Raw genomic sequence first — 27801 nt, forward strand, 5'->3', positions numbered from 1 at the left:
ACTGATAGATCTCAATTACTTTCTTTCTCAATTGTTCCTGAATTTCTTTGGGTCTCGGCATGATGTGTAGCTTTTAAGGATCTTCTGGTGGACCTTACTGTGTCAAGCAGCTCCTATTTAAGTGATGCCTTGATTGTGAACAGGTGTGGCAATAATCAGGCCTGGGTGTGGCTAGAGAAATTGAACTCAGGTGTGGACAACCACAGTTATAGTATGTTTTAACAATGGGGGCAATCACTTTTTCACACAAGGCCATGATGGTTTGGATTTTTTTTCACCTTTAATAATAAACACCTTCATTTACAAATTGCATTTTGTGTTTACTTGTGTTGTCCTTGACTATTGTTTAAATTGGTTTGATGTTCCGAAACACTTAAGTGTGACAAACATGCAAAGGAACAGGAAATGAGGAAGGGGGCAAACACTTTTTCACACCACTGTATACTTAAACTGACTGCATAAATAAAAAGTGAATGAGGGGTTAAATGGCGTTCGTACAAAATGAATGTCTGCTTGCCAATAGCAATCACTTATCATACATGCAACAATCAAAAAGAAATATTTATGTAGAAAACATATAATCAATATGTCATAAAGAAAATTTAAGGAAATTGGAGTGAAAGTTTTAGTCCAATAAAATGTTCCAATGTAGCAATGATTAGCGAGTCACCACCGTGAGTCCACACACAGCTGCAGATCTGTGCCCGTCACCAGATAAGTGATGCGCTTACCAGATATGAAAACAGTAACAGCCTTATTAGTATTTATCCGAAGCAGGTTACGATATGAGTGGTAGAACATCAGATCATGGTTCTTGCATCCAGATAACCCTTATCGTAGGTGTATGGCAATACCCCAGCCTTTAGAGCTTCAGTGGTCAATGATCACGTATATCACCGGTAACAACATCAAAGAGAAAGAGATGCCTCCATAGCGTAAAACCATTCGGATAGTTTATTAAAATAAAAGTATCACACTTACATTAAAAAATCTTTGTATCAGCATCAAACAGAATCAAACAACGCCGGCCGGCATTCAAACGAGCGTCCCGTCCTCCCCTCGTAGAGCGTGGTGGCGTCACTGCTTACCTATCTATAATATATATCTATAATACCTATATCTATAAGGCTGCCTAAAGTGGAAATGGATTTAAAATGTTACTTATTTGTTTCTAAAAAAAAGTTACTGCCAACTTTAGTGACACTAGGCTTCTTTGTCAAGCATATTGACAGATGAGCACTGAAGTTGCTGCGTATAACATGTTTTAAAAAATATATATACACACATTTTCTTTAGACACTGTATCCTGATATAATGTATGTGATCATTACAGATTGCTAGACATAAAAGGTTGTAGGCGTTCATTATAATAAAATTGTATCCTATGCAGTAAGATGAAAAAACAGCTGATTACCGGCCCACCAGCGCCCATTCACACCCCTACGCCAATGGCTCGCGCTTCTGTCAATCAACTCCAATGACGAGGTGGGCGGGGCCGAGTCCTGTAGTCGGCAGCTATGGGCGCTGGATACAGGACTCGGGAGCGTGCCCACAAGGTAACCCCCTTGGGAGAGCGATTCCCAGAGGGCGTTATCATAAGCAGGGAGGAGCCGAGACAGCCGCCAAGGGACCCCAGAAGACCAGGATCGGGGCCACTCTGTGCAAAACGAGCTGCACAGTGGAGGAAAGTATGACATTTTTGTTTAAAAAATAAAATAAAATTGAAGCTTTAGTATCACTTTAACACCTTTTGTGTTGTGGTGGCAGAAGCAGTGCAGCACATGGTAACCCACTGCTGCATAATGTGGTGCTCTGCAGCAATAGAGAGGATTAGGTTAAGTTTTCAGAGTCTGGGGTGCAATAGCAGCCCATTCAAAAGCATTTTACTACCTTAATGCAGAGCACTGTAAAAGTGTGACGAGGTCCTTAAAACCATGTTAAACCCAAAAGCAAACATTTATTATCCACTTGACAGCCAGAAGATTTACCCCCTTCATGACCAGGCCATTCTTTTCTGTATGGGACTGCTTTACTTTAACTGACATTTACATGGTTATGCAACCCTGTATATAAAAAAAAATTCCCACAAATGCAGCTTTTTTTTTTTTTTGGTAGTATTTGATCACCACTGTTTTATTTTTATTTTTTGGCAATATATAAAAATACCGACAATTATGTAAAAGAAATAAAACTATTTTTCACTTCCTGCTTTAAAACCTATCCAATAAAAAATGTAAAAAATCTATTTTCTTTATAAATTTAGGCCAATATGGATTCTGCTACATAATTTTGGTAAAGAAAATCCCATTAACGTATATTGGTTTGCGTAAAAGTTTTATTGCATCTACAAACTATGGTGTTTAAATACTGGCATTTTAATTTTTTTATTATAGTAATGGTGGCGATTTTGCATCCGACACATTGTGGGAACCAGTGACACGAATACAGTGATTAGTGCTAAAATATACATTGTCACAGTATAAATGACACTAGGTGGCAAGGGGTTAAACATGTAGGACGATCAAAAAGTTAAATGTATGCCTAACCAGTGTTTTATGTGTGTGCACGGTGGTGCTTTCACTAAGGGATGTGCTGGTTTTTATTGTTTTGCAGAGAAACCAAAAACAGCACATCCCTGCTGAAAGGACAGAGCTCTGTTTGGTCACCCCCTCGCTGATCAGCGGGTGCTTTGTCTATTTGCAGCACAAGCGGTGTCTGCCCCCTACCCGGAATAGCAGAATCGTGTGTGTGTGTGTGTGTATGTAAAATATATATATATATATATATATATATATATATATATATATATATATATATATATAATATAAAATGTATTTGTACTCCTAAGTTTACATACCCTGGTAGAATTTGATTCCTTGGCCATTTTTCAGAGAATATGAATAACACAAAAGCATTTTTCACTCATGGTTCATGTTTGGCTGAAGCCATTTATTATCAATCAATTTGTTTGCTCTTTTTAAATCATAATCCCAACCGAAACTACCCAAATTACCCTAATAAAGTTTACGTACCTTGGTGATTTTGGCCTGATAACATGCACATAAGTTGACAAAAAGGGGTTTGGCTATTAAAGGTAACAGTCTTCATCTGTGATCTGTTTGCTTGTAATTAGTGTGTGTGTATAAAAGGTCTGTGAGTTTCTGGACTCCTGACAGACCCTTGCATCTTTCATCCAGTGCTGCATTCACGTTAATGGAATTTGCGTCGTGAGGAAAGCAAAAGAATTGTCATAGGGTCTGCAGGAAAAGTTAGTTGAACTGTATAAAACAGGAAAGGGATATACAAAGATTTCCAAGGCTTTGAGAATGCCATCCAGCAGTGTTCAAACTCTAATCAAGAAGTGGAAAATTAGGTTTTCTGTTGAAAACAAACCACGGTCAGGTAAGTCAACTAAAATTTCAGCGGTTGCCAGGAAAATTGTTTGGGGTTCAAAGAAAAACCCACAAATAGCTAAAGGGGAAATACAGTACTCTCTGAAAACGTGGTGTGGCTGTTTCAAGATTCACAATAAGGAGGCACTTGAAGAAAGATGGGCTGCATGGTCGAGTCGCCAGAAGAAAACTATTACTTTTCAAATGCCACAAAGTATCCTGCTTCCAATACGCCAAACAGCACAGAGACCAGCCTCAAACCTTCTGGCACAAAGTCATTTGGAATGATGAGACCAAAATTTTGCTTTTTGGCCACAACCATAGATGTTACATTTGGAGAGGCATCAAGGCCCATAATGAAAGCTACACCATGCCTATTGTGAAACACGGAGGTGGATCTCTGATGTTTTGGATGTGTGAGCTACAAAGGCACAGGAAATTTGGTCAAAATTGATGACAAGATAAATGCAGTATGTTATCAAAAATACTGGAGGAACATTTGCATTCATCAGTCGGGAAGCTGTGCATGGGACGTACTTGGACATTCCAACATGACAATGATCAAAAACTCAAGGCCGACCTGTCATTGGCTACAGCTGAATAAAGGTGAAGGTTCTGGAGTGGCCATCTCAGTCTCCTGACCTCAATAACATTGAGCCACTCTGGGGAGTTCTCAGAAGTGCGGTTCATGCAAGAGAGCCCAAGAATTTACAGGAACTGAGTCTTTTTGCCAAGAGGAATGGACAGCTTTACCATCTGAGAAGATAAAAAGCCTCATCCGCAAATACCACAAAAGACTTTAAGCTTTCGTTGATGTTAAAGCGAGCAATACATGGTATTTGGAACTGGGGTCATTTCTGTTGCCATTATGCTATAAAGAGTAAACGCAGTTGATGAAAAATGGCTCCAGCCAAGCATTAACCATGAGTGAAAAAAGTTTGTGCTATTCATATGCTGAAAAATGGCCAAGAAATTATAACTTCTGCCAGGGTATGTAAACTTATGAGCACAACTGTGTGTATGTGTGTGTGTGTGTGTGTGTGTATATATATATATATATATATATATATATATATATATATATATATATATATATATATATATATATATATATATATATATATATAGCTCACCTGTTTCACTGACCGTGTGCATCTCACCTAATATATATTCACAAAAGAGTACACCCCTCACATTTTTGTAAATATTTTATTATATCTTTGTGACAACACTGAATAAATGACACTTTGCTCCAATGTAAAGTAGTGAGTGTACAGCTTGTATAACAATGTAAATTTGCTGTCCCCTCAAAATAACTCAACACACAGCCATTAAAGTCTAAACGGATAGCAACAAAAGTGCATCACTAAGTGAAAATGTCCAAATTGGGCCCAATTAGCCATTTTCCCTCCTCAGTGTCATGTGACTCATTAGTGCTACAAGGTGTGAATGTGGAGCAGGTGCGTTAAATTTTGGTGTCATCGCTGGTCACTGGAAGTTCAAGGTTCATGGCACCTCATGGCAAAGAACTCTTGAGGATCTGAAAAAAAGAATTGTTTCTCTACATAAAGATGGCCTAGGCTATAGGAAGATGACACTGAAACTGAGCTACAGCATGTTGGCCAAGACCATATAGCGGTTTAACAGGACAGGTTCTACTCAGAACAGGCCTCGCCATGGTTGACCAAAGAAGTTGAGTGGACGTACTCGGCATCATATCCAGAGGTTGTCTTTGGGAAATAGACATACAAGTGCTGCCAGCATTACTGCAGAGGTTGAAGGGGTGGGGAGTCAGCCTGTCAGTGATCAGACCATATGCTGCACACTTAATCAAATTATTCTGTGTGGCTGTCGTCCCAGAAGAAAGACTCTTCTAAAGATGATGCACAAGAAAGCCTGCAAATAGTTTGCTGAAGACAAGCAGACTAAGCACATTGATTAGTGGTACTACGTCCTGTGGTCTAATGAGACCAAGATTAAATTATTTGGATCAGATGGTGTCAAGCATGTGGCAGCAACCTGGTGAGGAGTACAAAGACAAGTGTGTCTTGCCTACAGTCAAGCTTGGTGGTGGGAGTGTCATGGTCTGGGGCTGCATGAGTGCTGCCAGCAATGGGGAGCTACAGTTCATTGAGGGAACCATGAACCCCTCCCTTCAGAGAATGCGCTGCATGGCAGCATTCCAACATAACGACCCCAAAAACACCTCCAAGACAACCACTGCCTTGCTAAAGAAGCTGAGGGAAAAGGTGATGGACTGGCCAAGCATGTATCCAGACCTAAACCCTTCTGAACGTCTGTGGGGCATCATCAAATGGAAGATGGAGGAGTGCAAGGTCTCTAACATCCACCAGCTCCGTGATGTCGTCATGAAGGAGTGGAAGAGGACTCCAGTGGCAACCTGTGACACTCTGGTGAACTCCATGTCCAAGAGGGTTAAGGCAGTGCTGGAAAATAATGGTGGCCACACAAAATATTGACACTTTGGACCCAATTTAGACATTTTCACTTATGGGTATGCTCACTTTTGTTGCTAGCAGTATAGACATTAATGGCTGTGTTGCGTTTGAGGGGACAGCAAATTTACACTGTTGTACAAGCTGTACACTATTTTACATTGTAGCCAAGTGTCATTTCTTCAGTGTTGTGGCATGAAAAGATAAAATAATTCCAAAAATGTGAGGGATGTACTCACTTTTGTGAGATACTGTATATACTCTACGTTTAGCATAGACTATATTTTCAGTCTATACTCTATTCAGTCAGAGCAGGCAGTGTATCCAAAAAAAACATATACACAGTCTAGTGTGTGTCTAGTGTGTGTATAGGATCAGGGCAGTGGCTACATGCATCCTTGATCAGTGGCTACTGATCAAGGATGCATGCACTGTCCGGTCACCATTTGAGGAGACCACAAGGATGGTGAGCAGCAACAAAGCATGCATCAGTGACACTGTCCATCTTGTCTTCCTGCTGGAGCATACGCTTTGTGGAGTCATGGACAGGGCACTTGAGGCAGAGGCCCATTTGGGTCTGGTATAGATTTTAAGGGTAACGCAATTCCAAAATAAAAAAAAAAAATTGTGGTGACAAGGGCCTTATCCCCACAACCCTTGCCTTTGCTTATCGGAATCTGGAAGCCCCCTGATCCTGCCCCCCCCATTATGTAAATGGGTATCGGATACATTGTACCCCAACCAATCCACCAAAAAGTTCAAAGTAAAAACCACTATACACAGTTTTTGACAAAGTCCTTTATTAATCGCTTCAGCCCAGTAAGATTTTTTCCCCCTTCTTGTCCAATGCACTTTTTACAATTTGGCCATGCGTCGCTTTAACCGACAATTGCGCGGTCGTTCGCTGTACCCAAACTAAATTTGCATCCTTTTTTTCCCCACAAATAGAGCTTTCTTTGGTATTTGAACCTCTACAGTTTTTATTTTAAAAAAAAAATATTATTTTCTATAAAAAAAAAAGTGCGACAATTTTCTGGAAAAAAAAGAAAATTACTTTTTGCTATAAGAAATACCCCCAAAAATTTTTTTAAACACATTTCTTCATCAGTTTTGGCAAATATATATTCTTCTGCATATTTTTGGTAAAAAAATCGCAATAAGCATATATTAGTTTGCACAAAAGTTAGTGTCTGCAAACTATGGTAAAGATTTATGGCATTTTTATTATTATTTTTACTAGTAATGGCGGTGATCTGGAATTTTTTTTTTGCGTTACTGCGACGGACAGATCGGACTCTTTTGACACTTTCTTGCGACCATTGGCATTTATACAGAGATCAGTGCTATAAAAATGCACTAATACTGTCAGAGAAGGGGTTAACACTAGGGGGTGATCAAGGGGTTAATTGTGTTCCCTCACTGTGCTCTAGCTGTATGGGGATAGAATTGACTAGGAGAGGAGGCGTATTGTTTTTTCTACATACGGTAGTAGTAGGAACAAACGATATGGCTCTTTTCCTCTTACAGCACATGGATTTGTGTGTTTACGCTCACAAATCCCTGTGGCTGGTGGCTATCGTGCCAGCCAGCCACGCCAGTGGGTATGCACCCTCTGGTGGCCGCAAAAGGGTAGGACGTACCCGTACGGGATTGCGCCCAGGAAAGCCACTGTGCTGCATTATATCTGCATGACACGGCCAGCAAGTGGTTAAAAAAAGAAAGTGTCCTGTGATGTCCATCTTCATGGCGTAGATGGACCCAAAAAAAGGGGGAAAAAAAACCAAAAAAATCCCGCCTTGATGGGAGGCGTCCTGCCGACTGCTTTCTTTTTGTTGTGACAGCTGTTATCTAGGCAAGGGCGGGCCCCCAGCGACGCAGCCCTTTCTGACGCCGCGTGCCATCAGAGGGGACGGGGGTCATCCTGTTATGTCAGTGGGTGGGCCTGCCCTTGCCTATATAAGAGCTGACAAAGCAAAAAGACAACAGTTGGCGGGACGCCTCACAATAAAGGTAGTGTTTTCGTTTTTAAATTTTCTTTCTACTTTTTGGGTCCCGTCGCCGCCGTGATTGAAGATGGATGGACATCGCAGGACACTTGTTTCTTTAATAAAGGAATTGTCAAAAACCGTTTTCTGTCATTTTTACTTTTGTCACTTTGAGTGAGTAGGGGTACAATGTATCCGACCCCCCCTTCTTTCGGTGTGCCAGGTTGCATGCTCTAAGGGCCTAGTATGGATTTGGGCGATGCGGAACCCCCACGCCATAGTGTTCTTTTTTTTTTTTTTTTTTTTATTCTGCCATGGAGTTCCCCTTAATATCTATAGCAGACCCAAAGGGCCTGGTATGGACTGGGGGGAGGAAACCCACGCTGATTTTTTAATTTTTTTTTAATGTATATTGCCAGGGTCCGGCAATGCACCCCAGCCACAAGCTATATATATATATATATTCTATTTTTTTTGCATTGTTGCATGTCCCCTGGGGCAGTACCTGAGTCCCCAAACACTTTTTATGGCAATAACTTGCATATAAGCCTTTAAAGTGAACACTTTTTTCTTTTTCACGTTCTTGTCCCATAGACTTTAACAGTGTTTGCATGTTCTGGTGTGAACCGAACTGAGGGGTGTTTGGCTAATCCCTACCAAAGAGTCATAAAGTCTCCCCGATGGATGGAAGCTATGGCAGACCTGGGTAGATTCCATGTTTAATTTTGAGATTTGGGATTTGCACAGGGCAGCCTAAATCCTCTTGGCTGACCCTCCTTCAGCTCTCCTGGCTCCTATCTCTTGTCTAGTGCCCCCACAGCAAGCAGCTTGCTATGAGGGCACCCAAGCCAAGTCGCAGCTCCCTGTGTCCATTCAGACACAGCTCTTGTTCGGGCCCTCCTCTCTCCCTCTCCTGATTGGCTGATTTTGACCGCTGCAGGAGCCAATCAGGAGGGGAGTCCTGGACGACTAAGGCATTCATGTACATTGCTTTGACAATTACCCATTGAAATTTTGGTCCTTTTTTTCACACAAATAGCTTTCTTTTGGTGGTATTTAATCACCAGTGTTTTTTTTTTATTTTTTTATTTTTTTGCACTATTAAAAAAAGACTGAAAATTCGGTTAAAAAAATTAAATTCTTTGTTTCTTTTAGTGTTGGGCAGAGTGTTGGGCAGAGTGTTGGGCAGAGTGTTGGGCAGAGTGTTGGGCAGAGTGTTGGGCAGAGTGTTGGGCAGAGTGTTGGGCAGAGTGTTGGGCAGAGTGTTGGGCAGAGTGTTGGGCAGAGTGTTGGGCAGAGTGTTGGGCAGAGTGTTGGGCAGAGTGTTGGGCAGAGTGTTGGGCAGAGTGTTGGGCTCCAGCCCACAGTGCTGCTTCCATCTCTCCGCCTCTCCCCTCTCGTTGTACCGATCGGACCGGCAGGAACAGGCGTCATGATGTGACGCCGGTTTGTTTATAAGTGATCGCTCCGGATCACATGTTACATGGCCGTGATCAGAGGACCCGGCAGTCACAGATGTTCTCTGGGGCTGGCGGGAGCAAGATTCTGGGAGGATGTCCCACGGATGTCCACCCAGAATAAGCCGACTGCGCTGTAGCTGTCTTTCGGCTATGGCCCGGTCGGCATGTGGTTAAACACTACATTGTCAAAAGTAATGACACTTGACTTTACATGCACATGGAATTTAATGGCATCCTAGTCTTTGCCCGTAGGGTTCAATATTGAGTTGGCCCACCCTTTGCAGCTATACCAGCTTCAGCTCTTCTGGGAAGGCTGTCCGCAAGCTTTTGTAGTGTTTCTATGTGAATGTTTAACCATTTTTCCCGAAACGCAGCAGAGGTGTCGGCGTACCATTTTGGACAATCTCATGCTCCCAACTTTGTGGGAACAGTTTGGGGATGGCCCCTTCCTGTTTCAACATGAATGCGCACCAGTGCACAAAGCAAGGTCCATACTTTTGACAATATAGCGTATTGTCAAAACAACTGTAACACACTTATAATTTAGCAGTGTCTAAGCCGACACTGAGTCACGGCTCTTAAACCCCTTAGAGCAGTGATGGCGAACCTTGGCACCCCAGATGTTTTGGAACTACATTTCCCATGATGCTCATGCACTCTGCAGTGTAGGTAAGCATCATGGGAAATGTAGTTCCAAAACATCTGGAGTGCCAAGGTTTGCCATCACTGCCTTAGAGCTTTGTCGGCTCCAGCTATAAAAGACAGGCTGTGTGGGATCATGTCACTCCATAGATGCTCTGCCCTAAGTGTTTCAACGTGATGTCTTCATCAGGATTGGCTCCTGATTCTACAGCTGACGTTGAGGGGTTACGGAGGTCGGTTAGGCCCCATTCACATCTAGAATTTTACAAACGCTTTTTATGTATGTTTTTTGTTGTGACGCACATCACTTATTTTAATGCCTGCCCTAAATGTAATGCATGCTGCAAAATGGCGCATGAGCTTTTTTTTCTCTCTGCATTCAGTTTTACACTTTATTTTATTTTTTTATCACATGTTCTTGCACTTGTCAAAACACACCTGTTTGCCGCGTTTTGGGTGCTATTAACAATGAATGGCACCGCAAACGCAACACATGAGAGTGCAAAAAGTTGCAGTTTTGCATGCATTTACCAAATATTTTCACAGGTGTGAATGGAGCCTAATGAATTGTTTGAAAACTTTTTAACTGCTTGTTAATGTCATTACCCTACTGTCTGTAGTCTGAGCATGCACGTTTTAAAACCACTCGCATATCCTGTCAATTACCAATGTACCTTACCCAAGATTTACCATTCTTGAAATATGTTTTGTTTATATTCGCAGACCTTCTTGTGTCAGTTAATTTCTAATAAGTTTATTAACATTTTACATACTGTGATTTGAATGGCATGAAGTGTATTGTATTTCTACAGTAACTCCGAGGTCTTGGCATAGATGTTTGTTTATAAATTTGTTCCTCTGTGCATTAGCTGGACCCAGCAGCAATATTGGAGCTCAGGAAAATACTGCCCAGTTACTGGTATCCGATCCAAATCTCCTCCATGTCCTTGTGAAATTCCTCTCAGGAACAAACCCTCATGGGACCAACCAGCACAGTCCCCAGGTGATATTTATAGTTTAGTACTTTATAAATACTTTAGCTTCTGTAATGCAGTTTAATATATATATTTTATATTCTTATAACTGTTATAACTATTTTTTTTTTCTCAGTTTGCCTTTCATTGCTGCTGATATTCCCCAGCTGTTGTATGCCACATCTTGTACCATAATATTGAAAACAAAGCTTTTTCTCCTGCAGGTTGGACCTACAGCTACTCAGGCAATGCAGGAGTTTCTGACACGATTACAAGTTCATCTCTCAGCTACCAGTCCTCAGATGTTTAGTGAATTTTTGTTAAAGCTCATACACATACTTTCAACAGAAAGGTACTTGTTACTAAGCTTTATTAGACCTTAATATGAGTTTCTGGTTTTCTGTAATATTTACTAGAATATTAAAATATATATTTTTTTTTCCTCTTGTAGAGGTGCTTTTCAGACTGGACAAGGACCACTGGATGCTCAGGTGAAACTCTTAGAATTCACTCTGGAACAGAATTTTGAGGTGGTCTCTGTTAGCACTATCTCAGCAGTCATTGAATCCGTTACCTTTCTTGTTCATCACTACATCACCTGTTCTGACAAAGTTGTGTCCCGGAGTGGATCTGACAGCTCTGTTGGGGCTAGGGCTTGTTTTGGAGGCCTTTTTGCAAATATCATTAGACCTGGTGATGCCAAAGCAGTTTGTGGAGAAATGACTCGAGATCAGCTGATGTTTGACTTGTTAAAACTGGTTAATATATTGGTTCAGCTGCCACTGTCAAGCAACAAAGAGTTCAGCGCTCGTGCACCTGTCGTGAGCAGCACAACAGACAGTGTTTCTGATGAGGAGAAAGTCTATGGAGGAAAAGACTCGAGCAGTAACTCTTCTACTATACAAAGCACTACCACATATGTGGCAGATTTGGTGCTAGCCAACCAGCAAATCATGAGCCAGATCCTCTCAGCTCTTGGTCAGTGTAACAGCAGTGCAATGGCCATGATTATTGGTAAGTATATTAGCCTCAATGTAAACCGAATTAATATCTGTTTGCTTGTTGCACTTGTGTAGTAAGTTATTGAGGTCCTAAATGTTTCAGTGCTTTATGCTTCTCAAAAGAATATCCTTTTGTGACGCAGTGCTTTCTATGAACTAGCATTCGGATAAAGTGTTCAAACCCGCCTTAGTGTTTTAATGTTATGAAGGCCTAGGCTTTCCAAGTGTTGTAGTTATTTTAATTCCGTATCTTCTGTGAAATGAACAGTTTTAGCCAACCATTTGGCTATAGCATTGTTCATTTAGAGGCTTGTGAATAATTTTAAGTCTGTGAAATAGACTTGAAGCTTGAGCAAGAGAGCCACATTTGGCTCCCCCTCCCTTGGACAGTTCACTGCCTGTCTAAAACTGTAGCCGCCAAAAAGAATACACTCAATCCTTGTCTTTTTATACTTGTCTTATCACCAAAGTATTGTTACATTCCAACTCCAGCCCAAATAGAGATATGCAAGTTTAGAAATGTCGTTTTTTTTTTTTTTGCTGTCTTTGTCAACAATTAGATAATTTTTCCCTCACTTAATGCATTACTGAAAAACTCCATAGGGAAAATGTCTTCAAGCATTGTCAAGGGTTCTGACCTTCCCCACTATATTCTAAAATAAAGAAATAATGCATTTGGGCTTTAATTTTAAGCATCTTTTCATACATGTATCATCAGATGTGTTGTTTTTTTTATTTCTTTTTTTTTTTTTCAGGTGCAAGTGGTTTACATTTAACCAAACATGAAAACTTTCATGGAGGGCTAGATGCCATTTCAGTTGGAGATGGGCTCTTCACCATTTTAACAACTCTTAGCAAGAAGGCTAGCACAGTTCAAGTGATGCTGCAGCCAATTTTAACTTATATGGCATGTGGATATATGGGAAGACAGGTAAATTAACGTTTCTCCTTAATAAATTAAAAGCACATTTTCATATAAGGCTTATTCATCTATTTTCCCTTTTAAAGAAATATAATTTTGATCTTTTGGCTTATTTACCACTTTGTAAATCATAGTTTAATGTTCCATAAAAGAGAATTGCAGGCAGATATAAAATTATCTGCTAATACAGTTTTGAATCATTCCCAAGTTTGTCTTGTCAGCCTAGAATCCCTCTGCACAGCTGAATTCAGTCTGAAATTGACTTTTAATAGGTTTATAAATGTTTGCCCTTTAACTGTCCCAGCAGTGCCATTACTCCAGTCAGTTTCCGTGTAGTTAAAATCCCCCATTATTCTCATTGTACCAATCCTTGCAGCCCTTTCCATCTGTACAAGGAGCAGAGTCTCCACCACCTCACCAACACTAGGAGGTCTATAACACCCATGTACAGTTCAACCCATAATGCTTCAGACTCACACTCTCCATCAACTAGGTCCTCTTTCACACTCTCGTTGAGATCACTTCTCACATAGACACCACCACCCCTCCGTTTTTACCTTGTCTTTCCGAAAGAGCGTAGCCAGGAATATTAATAGCCCAGTCATGAGAAGAATGAAGCAAAGATTCAGCAATACCAATTAGATCATAGTTCTCCTTGTGCACCAGAGCTTCCAACTCACCTATGTTGCTTGGCAGACTTCTGGCATTTGTGATCAAACACTTTAATGCATTGTCACATTTTGCAAACGTATGTTGCATATTTTTTTATTTGAGTACACAAAGTACCATTTCCAATGGTTGATTGTAACAGAGGAATCTACATATCATCTGCCATAGCCCCCCCATCTTTCCTCATTCCACCCACCATTAGGGGCTGACACCTGTCGGCCCCATTATCTAACTTACCCCTCCCCCCCACACACACAATCTTAGTTTAAATACGCCTCTAGCCTTCCCATAAACCTCTCCCCCCAGCACAGTAGACCCCTTCCATTTAAGTGCAAACCATGTTTAGCATATAGGTTGCACCCCAATGAAAAGTCAGCCCAGTGCTCTAAAAACCCAAATCCCCTCCTCCTTATACCATGTCTTTAGCCATACATTGAGCTCTCCAATCACCCCCTGACTTTCCTGTGTTGCGCATGGCGCAGGTAATATTTCAGAGAATATCACCTTTGACGTCCTTCCCTTCAATTTGTGGCCTAATTCTTTAAATTGGTTCTTAAGGAGCCTCCACCTTCCATATGTTCTGTCATTGGTTCTAGTGTAGACCAAGACAGCTGGCTTATGCTTCACTTTTGGTATTTAACCGATAATTCAAACATGTATTACACGATGTGGAAGTACATGATTTTCCATTTTGGCTTCACAAACTTACACCCTTTATCAAAATCGTATCTTTTTAATCTGATAAAGGGCGTAAGCTTGTGAGCCAAAACGGAAAATTGTGAGGTGCACCAGCAGGCAGTGTTCTAGAGGGGACCCTGTGTCCTGTGTGCATGCTCAATGGAGAAAAGAGGGGTGAAACCGTTGGTCCCAAAAGTGTCCTTTAATTATCCTTCAGTAAACTACGTGAGACTTGCTCTCAGAATGCTTTGGCAACTCCACAACGTGGACACTATTCCTGCAAAGTCTGTTCTCTAAGTCCCTATCATTGACTGTGTATATCATGTACATGGCCACTGAGATAACTTACTGTGCCTGCAGAATGTCCCCACATGTCTGTGTCTTCAGCAGTAGCTGGGGAGTCCTCAGCCAGAGGGCTGTCATGTGAAGCAGGAGGAGCAACTGAGAATACAACCTTTCACGTCTCTGCCCAAGCCACACCCCTGGAAACTAAAGTGTTTTTTTAAAATTTTTTTCGTTTTTAAGTCTTACAGCTTTAGTGACATCACTTTTCTGTAATGGAAGGAAGTACCAAGCATTGCAGGCAGCAAGATCTTGGAGAAGTCTTCATGGCAGGCTTGTCTGTTTTCTTCCTAATTGACTGAACTTCTGGCACACAGAGTATTAATGGCTTTGAACTTTAGGCTGAGCTGTTAGGAACAAAAGCTTCTGAAGACCTGCCTGTCATAACTTGTAAGAATACCTTCTGCGTTTATTACAGGGATTAGGTTATTCTTCGACCCAGGGTGTCCATTTTGCCTAAGATAGTGTATTCCTTTTACCTCAAACAGGACATAGTACTTTTTTTTAATTTACTAAGCACCATTGGGCAGTGGTACTTCACTCTTGATGTGGTTTGAGCTGATGGCCTACCTTTTGGCTATGGCTTCCCTAAAACAATCGGATTGCCTCAGGTTACACAAGGGATCTTGCAGGTGGCTCCTTGCATCTCATTCCACCATTGCTAGCTTGATCTGTCAGGTTGTGGTTTGGGCCTATTCATCCAAAGATAGTCCTCCCTTTATGATAACTGGTCATTTTATCATATCTGTCAGTGCATCCTGGTCTTTTCAGCATCAAGTTTCTGCATTGCAGATTTGTAAGGCTGCCACCTGGCCTATGGTTTTTGAAGTTTTTACTGGGTGATTGATCTGGCATCTGGTGAAGCTGTTTTTGTGAATTGAGTAACAGACCCTCGGTTGTTTCTGAGTTTTTTTTTTTTTTTTTTCTCCTTCCCTTCCCTCATCAGCACTGTTTTGCGATGTCCCAGGGGTCTCTGAATCTGTCTCTGTCTTTACTCCCCCCCCCCTTTCCACTGCCCAGTGAGAACTGCCTATATCCTAGTTGTGTCTGAATCTGTCTTGTATTATACTAAAAAAAATCATTGTGTGAGGATGGATATATAGATAGTACATAGTTAATCCGGTTGAAAGACACAATTCCATGCAGTTCAACCATGAAAATAAAAGAATATCATACAATCCCGTATACACAATCCTATACCCACAGTTGATCCAGAGGAAGGCGAAAAACCCTAGCAAAGCATGACCCAATTTGCTACAGCATGGGAAAAAAAATCCTTCCCGATCCCAGAGAGGCAATCGGATTTTCCCTGGATCAACTTTACCTATAACTGTTATTACCCAGTTATATTATTTACATTTAGGAAAGAATCCAGGCCTTTCTTAAAGCAATCTACTGAGCTGGCCAGAACCACCCCTGGAATGAAGCCAATTCCAACTTTTCACAGCTCTTGCTGCGGAGAAACCTTTCAGTATTTGGACATGAAATCTCTTTTCCTCTCAATGTAAAGAGTGCCCCCTTGTCCTCTGTGTTGTCCGTAATGTGAATAACACCACCAAGTTCACTATATGGACCCCTTATATAGTTGAAGTACCGTATTTATTGGTGTAGAACACCAACCTTAACTTTGAGGGACATTCCAGATAACAAACTTACATTTTAATTAAAGAACTAAATTAAAATTATTTATTTTAATAGAATTAAAATAGAAGCAAAATAAGTGTCAGTGCTCATTTGCAGCCTCACCATTGCCCATTAATGCAGCCTGATCAGTGTCCATCTGCAGCCTTGCCATTTCCCATCATTGCAGCCTCACCAGTGCCCACGTGCAGGCTTGCCATTGCTGTGTTAAACAGAGGGATCTCCTGTTTACTCGGTGCTCAGTCACACACAGTCCTGCATCCTGGCCTGGCATCTGATAGACTGAACACTGCTTCAATGCGGGGACATATGACGTCCATTTTTTGAGCCGCTTAGGCTGTGTGACTGATCGCTGAGTACACACGAGATCCGGGCTAAGTGTAATCCAGCAGCGCCTGTCACTGTCGTCGTCTCCCCCCCCCCCCCCCCCCAAGCTTCCAGGTAAATTTATTTTGAGGGGGAAAAGTGTGTGGTTATATGCCAATTAAATATGATATATTGTTTTCTCTGAGACAGCAATACAATTTAACAATAACTGTGCACTCCATCCAATAGTGAAAATATTGCATGTAATTAAACTTTAATGCAACCCAGTTGCGAACAATCAAAAGTGCTCAGTGGTCCCTCCCTCAAGCCCCTACCTTCAAGCACCTACAAGATTTAGTAGCAGTGACAAAGCGATCTGTACTCTGGTTTCAGAAGAAACTTTAGGGAACGGTTCATTTTCAGCAGAGTTGCAATTGGCAGCATGGAAAATAAAGATGCGTATTCTCTTCTTGTATCGGTAACAGGGTTTTAAATACAGGTAACGTTTTATTTTACTATGTAATATTGCTTTAAGGAATTTGCCTGTATTACAAGCTCCTTCTGTCTTTGCATATCATTCAATAAAAAATTGATCCTAAACTTTTTTTATTTTATCTTTTGTGATTTGTTTGTCCTAGGGGTCTCTCTCTACCTGTCAGCTGTCGGAGCCTCTGCTGTGGTTCATTTTAAGAGTTTTGGACACAAGTGAGGCTTTGAAAGCCTTCCATGAAATGGGTACGTGATGGTAGAATTTTTTTTTTGGAACAGTCTAGCTTCTCAACTAATAACTGAGGTATCCAAAAGTAATCCATCTTGTATCAAAATTGAATTTTAGGATATTGCTGTCCCATAGACCCCTAAGTTGCTACAAATATCTTTTTTGTTTACTCCTTGTATACATGAACTGCAAAGGAAACATTCTGATCTAGGTTATCCTTTAGCAAAACAATAGCATGGGAAGTACACTGTGCATGCTTTGTGTCAGTAAATAGATTCATTTTAATAATTATTTGTACTTGCATTGAGGATGGCAACTGAATGCAGGCAAGAGAAGCTGCATGCATAAGTAATTATATACAATTGCAAACCCCACAGTACAAAATGTTAAGTTGTACTTTTTGTCTGGTTAAACATAGAAGCTCATCTCCGAAGACTGCTAAAGTAAAACGTTAAACATCTGCCCAAAGCAGTCTGTTAAATGTATGATATGTTAAATGATAAAAGGAATTTAGCCTATTCATTCTGGGCATGTTTTTCTTTGTAATATTGCAGACTTTATGTAGGTGGTGTTCCCTTTAAGATCTATTATATTACGAAACAAATAATGTTATAAGTGTGTAACATCCATTATATTTGACTAAGATCATACTTGGTTATCTATCTAGTAGAGCTGCACAATTGTTAAGAATCAAAATGGTGATTCTATCCCCCTCCCGATCTTAAAACGGCATTTCCTGATTCTGTGCAACAAGTGCAGATTTTCTGCTCACTTCTGACAGCTGACAAATGTATCCAAAGTAACATTTCATTGTTAGATCAAAGGAATGAACTTCAGTCTGTAAATGAAGTCTGTTTAACCACTTAAAGACTAAACCTTTTTCTGACACTTGTTGCTTACATGTTGTAAAATCAGTATTTCTTTTTCATACATCATGGGACACAGAGTCAGGCTAATATTCATTACCTGGTGGGTTATACTCCATCAATAGGTGAATGGACACTGGCAATCTTTAGACAGGAAGTGATCCCCTATATAACCCCCTCCCATACAGTTAGTACTTTAGTTTTTTACCAGTGACTGCAAGGTGGATGGCTTGGTTTGTTTGAGCTCTTGGAGCTCCAGGTCTCTAGTCCCACAAACGGTTCCAAAAATGAATCAAGGGACCGATCGGATTCATTTGACACAGGCTTTTATGCTTAGATAAATGGTACCCCAGCCTCACACAGAAGAAGGCTTTGCCTGTAACGTGGCCTCCGGGCACTGGACCCTGCGAAGTGGAAATCCTGGACACAACAGTGTTAAAGCATTTCCTGCAGGGTATGGTACAGGACCAAGGGAGTGGATCCTAAACATGAAAGGGTACCCAGTCCTTGAAGGTCCAAGAGGAACCTGCCATGAAGGTTGAAGATTGGGCCCTTAGCTTCCAAGTGGCCCTGCACCTGGACGGGTAAGTAAAACCCCTTTATTTTATTATTGTGGGGTGTCCCAGTGATTGTAGCAATCAGTCAGGCTAGCTAAAGGCTGGACACCTGTGTGTGGTAACCATACGGGGGAGTTCTGGGCTAGCTGTGATTGTTTGAAAAGTGTACATTTTCTGCTTGTGTCTGGCTGTTCTTTACCTGTATGATGGCGCACAACGGTGCGCCATTTTGCTTTGGTTCACCATGGCACACGTGCGTTCACAAGTTTGGCTGCTATGGCGCACACGGCTTTGCCGCACATGTGCCGTAGCCTTTATCTGGGCGCATTAATATTTGCGTAATATGGGAATACATTCGCCCGTTCGCCAGGACCGCGCACATATGCATAGAACGTTCCACCGCATACCTATGTTATTTAAGCTGCGCAGGCCAAGCATGTGGTGCTTCCAGAAGGCAGCTGTGGGACACAGAGCAGGCTCTGAACCCACACTTGCAGTGGTTCATTTTTCCTTACCCTGGTCACACGAGTCTCCAGATGTTGGCAGGCTAAAGGTGTTTAGCAGGATTGTTGCATAGGGGCTTGGTGAGCCCTAATTAAAGGGTCTCCCTTCTGATGTGTTTTAACTACACCAAAGTACTCTTTGTTTGCGGCCTTAAATGTCTTCCAAAAAGAGGAATGGGACTAACACCATAGGGAAGGGCACACCTTTGTTATCAGTTCCTGATGAACCTAATCGTGTCCCCAGTGTTGTATCCCCTGAAAGACCAGTGGCTCCCTGGCAATCTGAGCCGCTGTGCCTATCTAGTATTGTGCCTACAGTAAACGCCGCTGCTTCACCCTTTACCACGAAGGATGAACTGTCCTCAGCCCTAGCCGGGTTAGAGTACAGGATGGCCGTAATGATTGCCTCCATCCCGAGGGTGTCGGGAAGCATGACAGATTCATGACGGAGTCTCCTAGTTTGGAGCAGGAATGGGTTGAGGATGGGGGAAGAGCTAAAAGCTCAGGATTCGGTGGAGTGCCTGGCAGATGAGTCTGTTATAAAATTTTACAAACAGGTCATTTTTCTCCTTCATAGAAAAGCGCTGATGAGGCGGCTCTGGTGGGCGGCTCTGGTGGGCACAGATATGTGGCACTGGGGTGCAGCACTGTTGAGGCAGATTGTGGGCACTGATGGGTGGCACTGTGGGCACTGATGGGTTGCACTGATGGGGGGGCGCTTTTTTTATTAAATAGGTGGCACTGTCAGGGGGCAGGTGAGCACTGATACGCTGGCCGTGATCGGGACTGATGTCCCGATCATGACCGCCGGTGAACGCCTTTTTTTTTTTTTTTTTCTCCTCGCGCTGACAGCGCGAGGAGAAAAAAAAAAGCCGATCAGGAAAAGCCGATCATGTGCGCGGTCAGGAAAAATAGCCGATTACCGGCTCTGTTGTCTCACATGATCAGCTGTCATTGGCTGAGAGCTGATCACGTGGTAAGGGGTCGGGATCGACCCCTTGCTCCGATCCGTGATCAGGTGAGTCTCATAGACTTGCTGATCAAAGCGTGCCGCGCGCGCGCCCCTCAGGGGGGCGCGCAGGCCGCTCGTGCACGGGACAACGTCAATAGACCTAGTCCCAGCAAAGCAGGTCCGCGCTGTAGCAGTCATTCGGCTATAGCGCGGATCTCCAGAGGTTAAAAAATGGAGCATGCCAGCTGTAGATGCAGCATTCTCTTCCTTAAACAAGAACTCAACTTGTCCAGTAGATAACACACAGGGCTTGAAAGTCCCTGTTGACAAGAAATTTAAGTTATTATTAAAGGCTTCCTTTTTTTTTTGGCCAGTTCAGCTATTCGGCCAGCTGTTACAGCAGTTGGTATTTGCCAGTCCATAAAGGACCAGGTTAAACGGCCTTATAGGCCTAACCAGGAGGATGATCTGCCTGAAAGTAAGAGATATTCCTTGAGTGCTGTGCTTTGTTGATGCTTTAAAGGATTCAATACAGCAGGTTTCTCGTCTGGCTCTTGTACTTTTGTGGCTTAAGAAATGGTCAGCCCAATGTCTCAGCGTCAGGACAGTTCCACCGCCAATGGGGCGCTAGGGCCCAGGGGAAAGCCAGGGCAAGAAAAGGCCCTGGGTCCAAAATTCTAAACCCAGCGCCAAGCCCTCCTTTTGAGGGGATGTCCCCACTCCATCGGGTGGGGGGGAGGAGGCTACTGCACTTTGCAGACATTTGGAAAACAACTATTCAGGATGAGTGGGTCACCTCTATTGTATCTCGCGGTTACAAGCTGGAGTTACAGGGGGTTCCCTCTCAGAGGTTTCTGAGATCCAGCATTCCCCCAGATCCTACAAAAATACTTATTGTTTCAGGCACTACATCATCTAGTGCATCAAGGAGTGATTGTAGAGGTTCCTGTATTTGAAAGGGGCACGGGGTTTTACTCAACCTGTTTACGGTTCAAAAGCCAAACTGGGACACCAGGCCCATTTTGGACTTGAGGTCCCTGAACAACTATCTATTGATACAGTCCTTTCTGCTGTAGTCTGTCCATTCAGTAGTAACCTCACTCCAGAGGAGAGACTTTTTAGCCTGCATCGATATATAAAGGATGCGTACTTGCACGTACCTAACTTTCAGCCTCATCGGAGGTTCCTACATTTTGCAGTAGAGGAACGTCCCTTTCAGGTTGTGGCTCTACCCTTCGGGCTTGCTACAGCTCCCGGGTGTTCACAAAGGTCCGAGCATCGGTACTGGGTCTTGTAAGGGCCCAAGGGATCCTGGTGCTCGGGTATCTGGAAGACCTCCTGCTCAGAGATCACTCAGTACAGGTTCTAGAACAGACCATAATATACAGTAAGGTATTTGAAAAGCTTAGGCTGGATCATAAATACAGAGAAATAAGCATTGAGACCAGCTCAAAGTTTAAGATATTTAGGCCTGATTCTAAACAGTCCGAGCAAGTGTATTCTGGCCACCCGTAAGGATCTGTACCCTGAAGGATCAGGTGTGTCAGATAAGGGGCACCAGACAACTCTCCATTCGGCTCTGTATCTGGGGTGGACGGTATCCTCCTTTGAGGCAATGCCCTATGCCCAGTTCCATTCCAGGCCTTTACAACAAGACATCTGTTAGGCTTGGAACAGAGGAAGAAAAGCCCTTGATTATTCAATGTGCTTATCTCCTCAGGCATGCTTAAGCCAAAGCTGGTTTTGCAGGATCAGAACCTGCGAAAGGGGAAAATCTTTTCTCCCGGTAACTTGGAGAGTACGGACTACAGATGCCAGTCTCTCAGGCTGTGGAGCAACCTTAGACTGACTCACAGCCCAGGGGAAATGATCAGGGACAGACCAGACCCTGCCTATCAACATCCTAGAATTATTGGCAGTACTTCTGGCCCTGCGGTCCTGGATCTTCAGGACTGCCCCATCAGGGCTCAGTCAGACAGTGCCACAGTAGTGGCCTATGTAAACCACCAAGGCAGTACCAGGAGTCGTTCAGCTCTGAAGGAGGGGAACTACATACTAGCCTGGGCAGAGGGACATGTGCCAATGATATTGGCAGTCAATATCCCGGGAGTAGAGAACTGGAAGGCAGATCATCTCAGCAGCCAGCAGATCTGCCTGAGGGAATGGTCCCTACACCCAGAGTTGTTACAGGAAATTTGTCAACTTTGGGCATGGCCAGAGGTCGACCTACTGGCATTCAGGTTCAACGACAAGCTGCAGCAGTTTGTGTCTCAAGAAGAGATCCTCTGGCAATTAAAGCAGATGCTCTATTGGTTCCATGGAGCCAGTACTCCCTGGTTTTACGCTTTCCCTCCGATCCCTCTCCTTCCACATTTGTTGCGCAGGATTCAGAGAGAAGGGGGTTCCAGTCATTCTGGTGGCACTAGCCTGGCCCACAAGGCCCTGGATTGCTACTATACATTTCACTGATTGGCGGACAGAAAAACGTCTGCCAATCGGTGTGATGCCATGCTAGGTTTCTTTTTCTAAAACCCGTAGGGCCCCTGGTGGTCTGACTTGCAGTGGAAATGCTCACCTGAATAGGCTGGACCATTCTCCAAACTGTACCGACCCAAACCGATCCGCTCAGTGGAAACAAGGCATATGTGTCATTGGGACTTGATCTTGGTGCTGTCTGTGTTATAGAAACAACCATTTGAGCCTATTAAGGAAATTCCATTAGACTTGCTGTCACTCAAGCTAGCCTTCTTGATGGCTATCACCTCACCTAGAAGGGTTTCCGTTGGCAGCCTTTTCATGCAGGGAACTGTACTTGATCCTTCACCATGACAGAGCCGTGTTACAACCTGTTCCATCCCTTTTGCCAAAAGTGATGTTGGCCTTTCGTTTAAATCAGGATATTATTTTGGGTTCTTTTTTCTTTCAGCTTTGTGCAGCGGAAGAGAGACGACTGCATTCTTTGGAAATTGTCCGGGCAGTCAAGGTTTATCTGTCTAGAGCTGCATAGATCCGAGGATCAGACTTCTTTTTTTTTTCTTTTTTTTTTTTACCAAAAGGGGCAGGCAGCTTCAATTGCCAATTGGGTCCATCAATTTGTCATTCAGGCGTACAATCTGAAACTTAAAGCTCCTCCCTTTAGGGTGAGAGCTCATTCTACCAGGGATTGCTTTTCGCCATCAGGTATCAGTGGCTCAGATTTGTAAGGCTGCTACCTGGTCTTCAGTGCATACATTCACAAAATGTTATCAAGTGGATGTTCGAGCAGCCGAGGATTCATCTTTTGGGTGCAGTGTACTACAGGCTGCCGTATAAGTTCTGATGGTTATTGTTTGGCAGGGTGTCTCCCTCCCCTCAAGGCTGTTGCTCTGGGACGTCCCAGCAGGTAATGAATATTAGCCTGACCCTGTGTCCCATGATGAATGAAAAAGAAAATAGGATTTTTAGGTCATACTTACCTGAAAAATCCTTTTGAGTACATCATGGGACACAGAGGTCCCTCCCCTCTTTTTGATGTTAGTTCTTGCAACAAAACTACGTTACAGGCAAAGCCTTCTTCTGTGTGAGGCTGGGGTACCATTTATCTAAGCATAAAAGCCTGTGTCAAATGAATCCGATCGGTCCCTTGATTCATTTTTGGAACCGTTTGTGGGACTAGAGACCTGGAGCTCCAAGAGCTCAAACAAACCAAGCCATCCACCTTGCAGTCACTGGTAAAAAACTAAAGTACTAACTGTATGGGAGGGGTTATATAGGGAATCACTTCCTGTCTAAAGACTTTTGGTCTACTGGTATCCATTCATGATGGAGTATAACCCAGCAAGTAAGGAATATTGGCCTGACTCTGTGTCCCATGATGTAATCAAGGAAAAGGATTTTACAGATAAGTATAATGTAAAAAATCCTATTTTTTTTTTTGTTGCTAGAAATGTACTTGGAACGCCAAACATTATATATATATATATATATATATATATATATATATATATATATATATATATATATATATATATATATATATATATATATATATATATATATATATATATATATATATTACTATTTTTTGTTTTGTTTTGTTTTTTACAGAGACCCTAGAGAATAAAATGCTGGTCGTTGCAATATTTTGTCACACTATGTGCATTGGTCTCTTTTTTTGAAAAAATACACTTTTTAGTAAAGTTAGCTCAATGTTTTTTTATAATGTGAAAGATGTTACGTCGTGAGAATCGTGATCTTCATTCTAAGCAAAAAAATTGTGATTCTCATTTTAGCCAGTATTGTGCAGCTCTACTTTCTGGATAAATACTGCAATTTATGTTTTAGCCAAAAATGCAAGCTGCCATTAAATAGTACATTTACAGAAATGCCATGATTTTTTTATTTCATTTTTTTTTAGGTGGGGTTCAGCTCATCTGTAACAACATGGTCACCAGTACTAGAGCAATTGTTAACACCGCCCGAAGTATGGTCTCTACAATCATGAAGTTCCTTGACTCTGGTCCCAGCAAAACCTCTGAGAGCAGTTTGAAAGCAAGAGTGCTCGTTTCAGAGCCAGACAATGCAGAAGGCATTCACAACTTTGCTCCATTAGGTATTAGTACATTCCAGTTAACTTTTTTCCTTCTTGTTAAGGGTCACAGGGATCTTTCACTTTTTCGGATTTACTTCCACGTACAGGGTTTTTGGACACTGGCAATCAAAAAGCTGTAAACCAATCAGGAATAACCCCTTTTATTACCAGCATGCCTCGACCTTTTGCTAGTGCCGCCAAAAAGATGGAACTTCTTTTCCTTCAGCTCTGCATTTTAGATTAATCTATTTTTTATTTATTTTTTGCCAGCGCTTATTTATTTATTTCAGTTAGAAACCCTCTGTATCGCTGCTAAAGCTTGTCTCCTCATTTGCAGCTATCCAGCTTAGTTGTCTCCAATGGCATTTTGAGTACCTCGTCTGGAACCCACTTGACTTCCACAAGCTCCAGTCTGATAAAGTTTTGCCTCAGAGCCCTTGCCTAGGTTGCCTGTCTCTGAAGAATCCTTTAGGCTACTTTCACACTGGGGCGTTGCGGGTGCTGGCGGTAAAGCAGCGCTATTTTTAGTGGCACTTTACCATCATTTTAGCAGCACTATTCGGCCACTAGCGGGACAGTTTTAACCCCCACTACCCGCCTGCGCTTTGCAGGCGGGTTTGCAATGCTGCCCCATTGTTTTCTATGTTAAGGGGCGCTTTAGGAGCGGTAAATACACCGCTCCTGCAGCGCTCCAAACATGAGGTTTGCAGGACTTTTTTGACCGTCCTGCAAGCGCACCACTCCAGTGTGGAAGCCCTCGGCACTTCACACTGGAGAGACAGCAGCGGCCGTTTCAGGCCACTTTTCAGGCGCTATTTTTAGCGCTGCAGCGCCTGCAAATCGCCCCAGTGTGAAAGGGGCCTTAGTAGCCTTGTCGGGCTGAACACCAGGCACTGCCCTGTTTGACTGAACCTTGAAGTCATCTGTTATCTAAAAGATTGTGCACACTCAGTGTTCGTTTCCACCATAAAGCATCAAGGAAGCATTTGGAAATTTGTTCTGTGACTTGTTCCTGCTGCCTGCCCATAGTGATTTTGGTCACCTCTAGTCATCTAACCCTCATCTGCTACCAGCTGTCTGGGTTTCATGAGTGCATGAGGCCTTGCCTCTTACCTGGAATTTAGACGTTGCCATACTGTCACGCAATCGCAACATATAAAAGGAAAAAATGTGGCGCACTGTAGCTGTAACACTCTGCTAGCAGCTCTGAGGCTGCTCGTAGCTTGACTGAATTTGTTTACAGCTGCAACCTACAGTTATGTTGCCCGCTTTAGCTGTCGTGTGGCTACATGCTCTGCCCTTTTGACTGAGGTTTTTCTACAGTTAAACAAGCCCTTTATGGCCCAGATCACCCATTTATTTTCTGACTCTGATCAACAAGGCTACAAACATGCTCCTGCACCCCCTTCTGCTGATTTTATATCTGCTTCATCTGCAGCTTTGGCTGCTTCTAAGCCATTGGTCTGATTCTGAGTCCATCCTGTTGTTAGAACTTATATTCAGTCTACTGCTATTACTCCTAAAAGACATTTCTTATCGTACATCATGGGACACAGAGCCAAAGTAGTTACTATGTGGCCAGTTTCAGGTGATGGACACTGGCATGCTCTAAGATCAAAAGTGCACTCCCTATATATAAAAGGAGTGGTGTTGCGCACCTAACTACAATCGATCTGGTATAGTATAGTTCTGTATAGTAGAATCTGGTGTCGGCAGAAGTTGCTCTTATTCCTTTTCGGGGGGTGGGTGCTTAAACCTCGTTTGGGTGCTCAGTATCAATAGAGAGAGAGAGCCATACTAGGTGTAGTATTTAGAATCGATTTGTTTAATTTATTAAAAAAACTACTCACATTTCGTTAAAAACAGCAGTGCAGTGTATAAACGAGCATCGCGCTCGTGTCAGACATCACTTTCGGTGTCCGTATGCCTCTCTCCTGCGCGTTACATCACTGTCACGTCACCGGGCACCCACCCCCCAGAAAGGAATAAGAGCAACCTCTGCTGACACCACATACTACTATACAGAAGGAACATCTTTATACAATTCTTACTTTATTATTACCAGATCGAGCTAGGTGCGCAACACCACTCCTTTTTATATTGATTTTGCTTTGAGAATTGTTTACTCAGCACCCTGCATTTATATTGAATATCTCATAGTAGCGCAGGGGTACTAATATATATAAATATATAAATATATATATTATAATGCACTCCCTCTACTGGGAGTATCTCGGTTTTTTTCACCAGTGTCCAAGGTGTTGGTCACGAGTAAACATGTGCTGTGCTTGGCTCCTCTGGAGCAATCCTTGCTGTGGCTAGCCAAGCAGCCAGATCCATTCAAAGTGTCTCTTAGGCCGAATTGAATGGTACCCGGGCCTCGTGTCTGAAGAAACGAGGTCTTGCCTATAAAAGTTTCACTTTTAGAGAGCTGGACCCCAGGATCCAATACTTTTGGTAGTAAGGCCATAAAGTTCTGCTGGCGGTGCTGCTATTACAGGTCCAGGATTGTGGGTTTTCTCAAAGATCCCCAGCTCCTGAAGGTTTAACGGAACCCACAGTGAAGGGTAAAGATTGGGTCTGTTGGTTTTACCACAGAAAACCATGCGGCGGGAAAGTTAAGTGAAGTTTTTCTAAGAAATTTTTGATTTTTCTTACCAATGTCTCCTTTAGGTTAGTAAATGTTGTCATGCCTATGTGTCACTACTGGGGACTGTATAGTGCACATACCTTCTCATGCTTCCTCAGAGAGCTCACGGTGTGTCTGGAACAGCAGCTTCCATTTCCTCCAGCCGCAGCAGACCTCCGGTAAGTCTAAGGGGGGTTCCCCCCAGACACCCCCACCTGTGCTATTTTCTACCCCTCTTCACGAGGAAGAAGCACTAAAAAAAAAAAAAAGGGATCCCGCACTACTCGGCGGCTTCCAGGCTCTCCTCACCATTTTCGGGGAAAAAATGGTGAGGAGGGTTTAGCACAGCATTGGTGTCCTTCAATTCCCAGCACATGAGAAAGAGGGGCATGAAAGAGGTTGGTGACACAAGGATTCTTTTTGACACATTTACTATTGCATCAGACTGAGCATTAATAGCAGCGGCAGTGGCTGACTATTGCTGAAGCAATGGATGCAATTTCTTCTGGTAGTACCTCTGCTTTGTATATCGGGCTAT

The 27801-nt window shown here is 42.7% G+C and overlaps 1 protein-coding gene across 7 annotated transcripts in view; it reads left to right on the forward strand.

Moving 5' to 3' along the window:
- Positions 1-27801, forward strand: part of BIRC6 (baculoviral IAP repeat containing 6) — a 597017-nt gene that overhangs the window by 272534 nt on the left and 296682 nt on the right. For all 7 annotated transcript variants that reach the window (XM_077486418.1, XM_077486420.1, XM_077486423.1 and 4 more), the window contains exons 44-49: positions 10805-10938; positions 11134-11261; positions 11361-11923; positions 12666-12841; positions 17107-17203; positions 24461-24655. In XM_077486418.1, the coding sequence (XP_077342544.1) occupies positions 10805-10938; positions 11134-11261; positions 11361-11923; positions 12666-12841; positions 17107-17203; positions 24461-24655 (1293 nt within the window). The remainder of the gene's footprint in view (positions 1-10804; positions 10939-11133; positions 11262-11360; positions 11924-12665; positions 12842-17106; positions 17204-24460; positions 24656-27801) is intronic.

Source organism: Lithobates pipiens, unplaced genomic scaffold (genome assembly GCF_037356315.1).
Source record: "Lithobates pipiens isolate NorthernLeopardFrog02 unplaced genomic scaffold, aLitPip1_a1.2 Scaffold_18, whole genome shotgun sequence".
NCBI lineage: Eukaryota > Metazoa > Chordata > Amphibia > Anura > Ranidae > Lithobates > Lithobates pipiens.